Raw genomic sequence first — 12,055 nt, forward strand, 5'->3', positions numbered from 1 at the left:
TTTTTAAGATATCATGATGTTATATTTTTTTTTTGTTTGACTAAAGGAACACGGCAAAGGAGCTGATCTATCTAGCCCAGTGCTCTTAACTGGAGCAGTCAGCATAGTATGATCTAATGGACTAGTTCCGAAGTCTTGATTCTCAGGATACAACTTTAGCAAGAATGCATTTGTTCCGATTTTAAGGGGTCCGGGACACAAAAATCGTCAAATTTTGCATTTTTTTTTATAATTTAAAAAAAGCGTTTTCTTCTGCTTAAAACGTCGTTTGAATTTTGTTTCTATCTTAATTAGAACAAAAGATATAATTATTTTTCTTGCTTGCATTTAATTGATATTATAACTAACTTTAAAACTTTGTGTCGTTTTTCTCCATGATTCAATTTTTCCCGATTCTTTGCATTCAAACTCTTATAAGTCAAGAACTGAGAGACATAAAGTAAATTAATTTGGAACATATGTTCTCCAAACTCTACTTAAATTTTTATTTGGCGAATCTTTAAAAAATGTTTACTTCAAAAGATGTGATTTTTTGAAAAAAAAAAAAAAATCTTAGAATTTTTTTCAAAATTTTCATTCAAATAATTTTAATTTTTTATTCGATTAATATTTTTTCAATCCCGAATGAAAATTAAAGCTTAGATATTTGTGTTAAGACTTATGTAAAACATTTCAAAATATTTTAAGTTTTAGCGATTAAAAGCCTTTTCTCCTATAAATGAAATTTTAAAGATTTTGGTCATATCAAAAATATTTAATGGGACCCGGCCCAATTTTCTTTTTACAATTTTTTTCATGTAATTGTTCGCTCAAGATATCATGTATAATACTTTTGAGATTGAAGGGCATTTTCAATACGTTTGATTTAATGAATTGGTTGTTGTCTGCAATGTAAATGTTATAAAATAAGTTCTGCAACTTGAATGAGAGTGAAAAGGGAAAAGGGTTGCTGGTGATAGTATATCAGCAACGGGATCAAGCAGGGCAAACATCCAACAAATTGTCCTATTTGCGACTTTTTTTCTAATAAATAGAAACTTCTTTCAACACATCCCTTAAACTGAAGGAAGCATGTTCAATTTTTCCGACAGAAGTATACTACATGTTTTGCAACTGTTAATAACACAGACAGGGTTGGGCTAAGTTTCGCATAGGCCTTGACTCCCAAAAGTCGCACAAAAGTTGACAGCAAAAGTTCAAGGGGTCAAAAAAAAGCAAAAAAAAAAAAAAAAAAACGCACGGATTCCGAGGGGGGGGGGCAATAGAAAAAAAAGAAAAAAAACGAAGGCGCAGGGTTCAAAGGCTCAAAAAAAAAGAAAAAATCTGAAACGAAGAAAAACTGTTTGAATTTTTTCGGGGAAAAAAAAGAAAGGGGCACAGGCTCTCGAAAGCGCAAAAAAAAAAAAAAAAAAAAAAAAAAGTGGACACGTTCGAGGGCGCACGGACGAGCTGGTGGGCCAGTTCGCGCCTGAACACTAGTAGAGAATGTTTTGTAACTCAAGTTTTAGCTTTTTGTGATATACTGAGTGCTATAACCAGGTGCGAGAGCTGTGTTTTGCTCACGTATTTTGCATTATTTTAGCTCCTCTAAAAGTGTTTTGCTATTTGTAATGTTAAGATAAAATGTAATAGATTACGACCTTTTTAGCAATAAAAAAAGGTTTATGTCAGAAATATATTACATAGTTAATCTATGCTAACGAATATAACTAGCTTGTATTCGATATTGTGAAGTTTTGTACTGTTCGAACAAAAGAGAAGCATAACGAGAGAACTGAGTAAGCTATGCATTGCTTTTCTTCTTAGCAGGTGAGTATTGCCTTTTAATTAACGAATGGGTCTGACAGGAATGCATGGAATCCTCACCGTCTTGCCCACTAAATACCTATCCTTCAACAATGGAGTAACTGCACGCTTCTTGACAGTAGTAGTTATTCATATTGTTCTTTGAAATACTTTTGAAAGACATAGAACATATTAATCTAGTTAAAATCGTTGTACGTAGGTGTGTGTGTGTTTGTTCTATTTGTTTGTTAATATATGGGTGATTCTCCAAAATCCTAGCAATATTATGCCCCAGGAGCCTAACACAAGAATGGTTTGACGTATATATATTTTTAAAAACAGTTCCGATGGTATTCCGTTCTTATTAAAACAATACTTTTTGATTTAGGTTACAGTTTTTCTTTATTGCTATAAATAAATTGTCGATAACCTTTGATGAAACTCACTGTGTCACTCTCCTGGTGTGTGAAAGTTTGGCTCCCTGTTTTGAGGGGTATAGCATAGTTAAAGTAAGTTCCCTCTTTGTTTTCCCTTAATAAGTTTCTAACAAAGAGTAAGTATTTTTTTTTCAGATGTTTCTAAGCATTTTTATTTTTAAAATAATTGTGATTCGAAAATGTCAGGTTTTCGGAGAATCACCCATATGTGTGTGGCACCTCGTCCTCATAACAACGGTCGGGCTAAAAACCAAAACAGGTACCAAAAAATTTCAAATTTTCCAATGAACTAATTCTTGTATGACTTTAATTATCAAAAATTTTATTTACAATATCCATTATTTTTTCCTAATTCAAATGTCAAAAACATACTATCACGTTTGCAATTCTGTTTTATCGAAAGAACGGAACTTTGTACGCAAGATGCAACTTCTTTGGTGCTTTTAAGTTGGAGTTGGAAATTTTAGTGTTTTTTTCTTACCAAATTTTATCTTTTTCACTAATTGGCTGCACTTTCGCACACTCATAACAAAAAAATCAGTTTTACGTTTCACAGTGGTGATTTAAATTATTTTTGTCATCTTTATGATTACCCAATCCCCCACGAACAGTTACTTTACAATGTAGCAGCTTATATAAACGATTGTAAATAATACGCATGGGTTTTCACATTTTCTCTTTTGTTTTGGCCTCGTGTTACTTTTGTTACTGTATTCTTCAAGTAGACTATTTTTTTAAAGCATGAAAAGAAATGCTAGAGCCTTTTTTTCTTTAATAACTACAACTATCGAGTTGAAATCCTACAGAGAAACACATGTTTTGCTTTTTTTACATCGATGCTTTAAGTCTCTTTATGTCAAATTTAAAAAGTATTTCCTTGCGGCGAAAAATCTACTTATATTCTTGTCACTTTAGACCTTTGAAGAACAATTTATTTAACGTTAGCTGTCTTGTTATCTCTTAAATTATAAGGACTAAAAAAAAAAAAAATCAATGAAAGCTATTCCAATCGACATATTTTGTAGAATGATTTGTTCGCCCTTTTTCTTTACGTGTTTTAACTCATTTTTGCTCTCGCCATTACGCAAGATTTTCTTCTCAAATGCCCTATTAAAATATATTTTTCTTATTTTCTTTGTGCTTTACACACGTTTCAAAAAGGCTTAGATAAAAAAGGCTTTGTTATCTGATTCTTAAACATATATATAAATTTTAATATTTTTATTGAGAAAAAAGAATAAAAATTTGGATTTTTTTTACAACGGTCGAGGTACTTTAAGAAGGAAGGATTTTTTTTTTTTTTTTTGACTTGGAATCTTATTAAGTTCGTAACCAGGGTAGGTTAAATTTTTTAATTAAATAGATTGTAAATTATTGAGGAATTTTTTGAAAGAAACCAAGAGGAATCGAAGAAAAACCACCTAAATGCAGTGTTAAATGGCATTTATTTCTTACTTATATCTCCTAAAAATATCCTGCAGGATAATTCTTCCCTCTTTAAGCACATCTGTATACAAATATGTGTCTCGCATTGTAAAAATTGGGTAACTCCACATTTGAAATATGCACCTTTCGCGAATTGCTTTACATTTAATCATTTCTTTTCGGATAAAAGTGAAAGAACTCCGTTAATTCCGTAAAAAAACAATGAATGGCATTACTTGTTTTTTCAGGGGAATGAAACTTCTAAATGTTCAATATGAAACTGAAGTAAGTCTACAATTGTAAAGTACAATGAAGTAAGTCCATTACGCAAATAATAAAAAAAAAAACTTTATGCATGCGATTTCGAAAAGCGTTCCTTCAATGGTCACACGTATGTCTGGGGTGAAGCTGAAAGGTCTTCTTCCTCTTTTCTTTTTCTTACAGGTTTCTCGTTACGTCTTGTTAAGCACTTAAAAACCCATACAGCATTAGGAAGGTATGTCTTTATGTACTATAAATTCTTGCACTGGGCAAAACTGAAAGATCAAATGAACCCATTTTTCTTTGAAAGCTAGTAAAAAATCCTGAAACTAGTATCATGGACTTTACGTTCTTGTTGTCAGGACATTATCTTTCCAATGATGGGAATGTGGAGTGGTGGAGAAAAATAGTCGCCACCGTGAGCAAATAGCCCAAGTCAAAAAAAATATTATAAAAATAATTCGGATAAAATAGCTCTACTTATGTTTGCAATATCTGATAATTTGATTTACATTTATTATTTAACTTTTGTGAACAAATCAGAATATGTTAATCTTTTTCAATTACTACTTTTAAAAACTTAATTTCGTAGCTTACTACATCACCATAACAGCCTTATTTGAGTATCACCATGATTCACGTTTGTTATAATTAATTTTTAAAGAAAATTTCTATTTTTTTTTTAAAGAAAAATGGTTTTTAAAACATGAAATGAATTAGGTAGAGCATAAACAATATATATATATATATATATATATATATATATATATATATATATATATATATATATATATATATATATATATATATACGGGCCCTAGGTCCTCTAACTTATTAACACAAAAAACATGACATTTGTGCGACCATGCACAACTCATAGAGATATTCGAGTTCTCTTAATAGACATATCGCCCTTCCAGAAGAATGACAGGTTGTCGAAGTAAAAAAAAAAAGTACGTTTATATTTTTTATTGCAATTCAAACAATAAATGCAAATGTTGTGCCATGATACGCAAAGAAAAATACACTAAAAATGCTTGTAAAATATGAAAAAACAAACGATGCACACATACAATTTCAAACCCTTGTTAGCCGCTATATTTTCCTACAAAAGGTGTTATTGACGTCTGGTGTAGATTGGTGTCAAATCACAAAACGACATTTAATATCTCAGTGAATATTGGTCACACTAAATGTCAAACTTTTTGTGTTAGAATTATTTTTCACTGAAGATTATATCCCTTAATATAAGTTAATACACCTGGGGCCCGTTTAAAAAGTTAAATTTTGCATTCTTTGATTCACTTGATTTTGTGCTTCAAACTTTCACTCTGCATCTGATTTTGAACATTTTTGAAATTAAAAGTATGCATCTAGGACTAACGGTATCGGAAATAAAGGTATTTCAAGATAAACGGCATGGCACTGAACCTAAAACACGCCGTCATATTCAAGACAACGCATGAAAAAAAAAAAAGTCTTTTTTTTTCATATTAAATTTTGAAATGAACGTAATATAGCACAGGTGCTAAAATGCCAAAAAAAAAAAAATGCAGATTTCTAATAAGCGGATTTAAGGTGCAATAAAGAAATATCTTGTTATAAAATTAAATTTTTGTTGCAGCAAATACCTAACAATTTTCAAAAATTGAAGTAATTGGATCCGAAAATTTATTGTTGATACTTCGGGAATTTCCGTCAAATATTGCAAAACTTACCATGGTGTAGAAGCCTTTTTCATCGCAAAAGGTTTGACAAAAACTTTGAGACCAAAAGCTTGGCGACATATTACCATTTCGGCAGAAAAGAATTGCATCAAAAATATTGGATATACGCCAAGTAGTCACCAGAACTGCTCAGACGGAGTCGTGCAGTCAGAATCAGAATGATTTTGGCGTAACAAAGCGGAAGTCGAAAATTTAAAAATGTGGACAGTTTCAAGAGTCGGATTTATTAATTTTCCTCCTAGAGTACTTAACTCTTCTATAAGTGCTGAGTAACAATCAGAGTCATGGAGTCAGAGTCGAACTCTTTTGGAGATAAAAAAAATTTTCTTTTGGACTCTGCAGTCCTGGTGGTCGCCCATTTCGGACTTTATACTGCGTCTGCATTGACAGAGTAGTCGTTAAAGACTGCAGGTTGCAGAACCGTGGATACTTGAATGGGGAACTCGGAATCAGAGGGTTTTGGGTCTGGAGCCTGACAGCACCAAATACCAACAGAGTATTCGCAGAGTACATCCTCAAAAAATCCTAGTGTGGGTGGCTAGCATTTACCGCTGCTGCTCCGAACTTTCCCTCTTATTCAGTACTATGGCGGAATTGTGGATGTTTAAATGACCGATTCACTTGTAACGGTTTGCCGTGGGGTTTAAACCCATTAAATTAGTAGGTGCAGGGGTATATCGGGTGCCAAGTCTGAATTAACATTAACATCGATTTTCCAAAAAAAAAAGCTTTTTAAGACCTACAACCCAAAACAGACAGAGCACTACTAGACCCCATAAAGATCCCGCATATGAAATGTCCTACTTCTACTGCATAATCTTCTTGAGTTATGCGAAATACATACGTGCATACAGACGTCGCCAGATAACCCGTGATAATTAACTCGAAGAAGGCAAACATGGATATTTCGGCTGTCCACATGTTCGAAGTTACCTATTGAGGTTAGGATACGTCGACAAATCGGAATACCATTGTAGTGATTTTGCACTGTATATTTGTAACCATGGATAATTTCATGGCCAATTACTCTGCATTTCATTTTTGCATTTTTGTGTTATCTATACTTCAAATACATATAGAAAAAGTGCTTCAAATCAATAAAAGTACATAAATACATTAATTTAGTGACATACAACTTTTTTAGTTATGATAAACCTTTGTTTTAAAAAATTCAAATATACTCACGTGGTCGCTTTATTGGTCAATAACTACACCGTTATCCCTACATATTGCATAAAACTTTGCCCTAATGAAGATAATTTTAAAAACAAAAAGTGTCTTAATTATTTGAAACCCTATTGAAATGTATGTCCTCCATAAGTTTAAAATAACTAAAATTCCTTTCTTTTTCATTAAAACTTTAGATTTAAGTTTGAATACACGTCCAAAACATGTGATAGCATATTTTTTGCATAAATTTATTAAAAGTAAGATCTTTTGGATATTCCATAGAGCGTAATTGTAAACTTGAGTATAAATGAAGGTTTCTGCAGCATAATATTTAATAAAATGCATATGGGGCTTTCAAGACGGCACAGTAGAGTTTTAAAATAAAAATTTAAATAATTACCTTAAGTGTTATGAAAAAGGCAGGGTTGATAATAAATTTTAAAATATTCAAAAGTTAGTAGAAATAATGTCCTGTTAAGCATAGAGTGCTTTAGAGAATATTTTAATATTTGAAGCTCAGAGTAATTGTATCGGCAGCCTCTATTCTTTATTTGAATATTAAAAATACCTAAACATTTTTAATTTCTGAAAAAGTTATCTACGGAGACTAAATTTAAATACCTATATAAAATGTCTTTTGTGTGCAGAATGCTTCTTTTATTAAAATGTTTACAAAATACGGAAAAAAATATAAAATTCTATTTCAGAGTACTGTTGTTAAGATATTTTTATTAGATGAAAATGTTTCGATGAATAATTCACAACGCTTTGTTGGAGTACATTTTGTTATATTTGAAAAATGCTCATCGTAATTAAGATTTTATTACTTTTGCCAGGTTTCTTGTATGTTGGTATCAAGTTTTTAATTATAACTTTTTGATAAAGATATGAGACATTTGTGGCAAAATAAAAAGAGAACGTGTCTTACAACTAAAGAATTTGCTAAAAACGAACGATATTGTTTAATTTGCCTTCACTCTTTTTTAAAAAATGACTAGAAGTTTTAATGTAACACAAACTTATTCCATAAGAATTAATATAAAACAGTATCATAAGATAGAAAAAAATATAGAGCAATACGAACCTTTGGAAAAGCATTTCATTTTTTTAAATGTGTCCTTTTCGAGCTTTTTAAGAAATTTAGAAGTACAAATTTTTGATTTGCAGTCACTATACTACTTGATACTAAATGTGCACAAAATTTTTTATTTAATTTCTGGGAAATCATTGAATTTGCTGGAAATTTTGCTTTTTTTTACCTCTGTGTATTTTTATTTTAACCCGAAGACTCCAGTTTAAATCGAATCAGTGATTTCCTCCCCCATAAGATTGATGTATCTACTAAAAAACAGGGACATACACGCTCAGATACAAATCTTAAGATGTTGCAGAGCAACAATACTCAATCTCTGACCACCATATGGTAGCTCCAAATAGTAATATAATATCAATTTGTGAGAAAAGTTTCACAAAAAAACCCAAACTAAATGTTGCATGTTCTGCACCTCGAAGACAGACTAACGTTAGTCACAATATCACTACTTTACGCGACAGCGTAAAAACGTTTCTCTGGTGCATAAAAAGGTTGAAAAATGAACTCTATTAAGAGTGGTAAACAATACAGAGAACTAGCAGTACCCGAACTGCGATGCCCGTGCTAAGACTTTAAAGAAAGTCCGTTGAATAAAGAAAATCTATGCTACCCCCTCCCCTTTCTGATGTGAAATGATCATTTTTCTTCAACTAAAATGCGTTCACACCTTCTCAACAACTTATTAAAGTCTCTCTGGAATTTAAAACTATTCGCCAAAACACATAAAAAGATTAACAGTAGCTTTAAAACTCAAAATAACACTTCAGCTGTATAGTGCATCACTTAACTTGAACATGAGTAACAAAAACCACTTTGTGTATACATATTTTTTTTTTCGACGATGACATTTGAAAGATTAGGATTTCATCCTGGAAAGTTTTCAATGAGTTTTGAGGCATTTCGTGTTTTGGAAATTTTGAAAAGAGGCGTGGTTTGGAACCGAGAAAAATATATACAAATAACACTAATGCAAAGATAAATGATGGAAATGGTTTTTAAATTTAGACTGGTGTAAAGCGTACTTTTAAAAACAGATAGAAATATAAAAACGGTTTATTTGCAAATGTGTTTTTCATATCCTGTTGAAAGTTGACTTAGGTGAAAAAAAAATGTTTCTCAGTTCAGCGTTAGTGAGGTAAATAAGGATACAAATCACAAAAAAAAAACTGGCTTTTAATAGGCATTTTTTTCGTTAGCCTATTAAAAGTCAGGCAACGAGGTACCTCTAAATACAAAAAATTCATATTTCTTTGCCTTCCCGTCTTCCATTGATGCAATTCTCAGACACACAAATATTTTACTTTGTTACATGTTTTTTATTCTGTTTTAGTTGTGGTTTGTGTGAGTGGCTTTTTTTTTTTTTTTTTTTTTTTTTTTTTTTTTTTTTGAGAAATAAAACCTTGAAAGTAAAATATCTATTTTAAAAATAATAAACATAAACATGTTTTATTTAAGGCTGAGGAAACATTTTATACATTTTTTAGTTATTTTCTTTAATTTTTGGTCATTGCTTATTGTCCAATGGTAAAACACCTCCCCTTCTGCAGATGTAACTCTGCATTTGCTTATAGAATGGCGTTTACCAATTATGTATACTTCTTAATATTTAATAAACTTTCCTAAGTAAAGTGTATTCCTCAGTCTCCAACTACTTACTATCCTACTTTTCCAGTTTACAGGAATATATGATTAACTTAATATAACACTTTATTACGGCGTGTCTTTCTTAAATCCAAATTCCTTTTTACGTCATGAATTGTTAAAACGTGCTTTTAGTGGGTAATCTAATTTTTCTTGCCGTGATCGAGCATATTTCTATATAAAGTCTTTCAAAAGTCTTTAAAAGTTTCGGCTCAAGCGTCGTTCGGGAGTAAGTTCTCATATTACGACGCGTTTAGCAATTTTACATGCACTCCTCTGGGTGGAAAGCTACGAAAACGAAATTAGCTAAAACGAAAGTGCGAGTCCAGATAAAAGACTCAAAAGTGGCCAAAATGCTCTGAAAGATCAAGTGAATCTCTTGCTCTAACAGAATGTGCAATATTAGATTAGTTTCAAAACTTTCATCCGTCGGAACTTAATCTTAATAATCAGTGCTTACTAGCGAGTAAGAACACTTGTAGTAAGTTAGAGGTTATCTTTTACTGCATAGTGCATCATACGATTTCATTTTTGTGTAAGTTTACATACATTTATAATTTTTATAACTTAAACAAAAAAAAAAAAACTGTAAACTAGATTTTTACCTAGAGATTTTTTTTTGTAATATGCATTTAACAGTTAAATCATCATAAATATTGAAGCTGCATTATAAAACAATTATATTTTACATTTGTGTTAAAAGAATGATAATAAAAGTAACTTTAGAGAATGAAAAGTCGGTTTCAGTTAGAAATAAAATCAAGTAAATGCCAGTAATTAGTGTTGCTTAATCTGTAGATAAATTCAAGCACTCAATCATTTTAATAAGCACTCAATCATTTAAAATGCAGTTTTTTACAATTTTTCTACAGTGCACAATAAAATAAAAAAATCTGTGTTTCAAATGGCTCGCTTCTCAAGAAAACGGTAAGGAACGTAAAATTTTGTATGCAGGCGGATTTTTAGCATCATAAAGCGCAAAAAAAAGGCAGAATAATAACCAAAAATACTGAAACTTGTAGACTTTTCTTTATGTGAACCATTTTGATTGCTTATTTAATCATTAGTCATTAACCTCATAAAAGTGCCAATGATAAAACCTTATACCTAGAGACGGATGAGACCTATGAGGTATTTTACATTACAAATGGAGAAAGGTTTTTTTTATTGTATTACTACTATGAAAAAGTACATGAAAACGTGGTATTCACTCTAGTTTCACTTTTATCTTAAAATTTTCGCATCTGGATAAAGTTTCAAATGCGAAATTCTGCCGACTGCTCATCAATAAACTGCAGGAATCGTTCCTCGAGAAAGGGAAACTAATTTTTTCTTTTACATTTTGGCGTCAATTTGGCGTGTAAAGGCAATATCACCGAAATTAATATGCATTAAGTTCCTAATTAGTTATTAGAGAAAATTTTTTGGGCGTATGAGGCAGTGAGAAGCAAAGGGATGTAAGTGGCGAAACAAAAAGTTTGAAGATAACCAGTACAAATGGTAATTGAACCCACCTCAGTTTTGGGGCAAAAGATAGTACTAGTAGCCCTAGTAGGTGATGCTATACAGCATGATTCAGAAACACTTTACAATGATTGCCTAGTTAGGACTGGAGCTTTAAACGCGTTTTACTTAAAACTTGAAAATTTTGACTTACATCCCTTTGCTTCTCACTGCCTCTTATGGGCTCATTAAAAAATATATTTGCTAAGAATCTGATTGAAAATCAAGATGGTACCACGATGTCTCCTTCAGTTGTCTTTCTAGGTATACAGAAATTTTCAGTCTTTCTAGTGTTACAAAATATAATACCTTTTTATGTCATTTAAAGTACTAGTCACCCAATTGATCCTTATTAAGTGCTTCAGAAGTTATTTATTTTTTGACCTGAGTGTAGAAAATTCAGTAAAAAGGAGTTTGAAGTGGAATAATAGATATTACATAGATACAAAAATAACTTTTTCTAACTACTATAGATTTTAAAACTTACCTGAAGAGGTTTGCCATCAGGAGACGTTACCATTTCTGCAGCGTCTCTCATCTTCAAAGCCATCCAAGCTGTTTGCTGTGCATGCGTAGTGCTCGCTCGATGCAAACCACCAGCAACACAATATGCGTCCCCAATAGTTTCTGTCTAAAAATTAATTGTTTAAAACTATCTTAGTAGTTTAAATGAAATCATAAAAGATCCTAAGTTACATCATTTAACTGCTTTTAGCCGTCTGGATTAAGTTTTATCAATTGCCGTCAAATGGCCCAATTTCATTATACCTTTTGATGGTTAGTAAGCATATACTCCAAACTGTTTGATATAGATAACGGGATATGAATGTTACCCAATATAACTACATATCTTAGAAATATAACTCCGCGGCTAAAGAGAAGAAATCACATAAATAGCAGGATGGAGTGGAAAAAAAAATCGAATTTCAGAATGCCTGGGGTCTCAAAAATTGCCTTTTAGCATTAATAGGTATCCCTTAAAATGTTAGCTCCCTAGGATAATGTCTTTAGGT

The 12,055-nt window shown here is 31.5% G+C and overlaps 1 protein-coding gene across 1 annotated transcript in view; it reads right to left on the minus strand.

Annotated features, from left to right (window-relative positions):
• LOC129218922 (guanylate cyclase soluble subunit alpha-1-like) overlaps positions 1 to 12,055 on the minus strand; it is a 144,092-nt gene that overhangs the window by 25,747 nt on the left and 106,290 nt on the right. The window contains exon 4 of the mRNA XM_054853242.1: positions 11,530 to 11,673. Coding sequence (XP_054709217.1) covers positions 11,530 to 11,673 — 144 coding nt within the window. The remainder of the gene's footprint in view (positions 1 to 11,529; positions 11,674 to 12,055) is intronic.

This window comes from Uloborus diversus, chromosome 3, assembly GCF_026930045.1.
Source record: "Uloborus diversus isolate 005 chromosome 3, Udiv.v.3.1, whole genome shotgun sequence".
NCBI lineage: Eukaryota > Metazoa > Arthropoda > Arachnida > Araneae > Uloboridae > Uloborus > Uloborus diversus.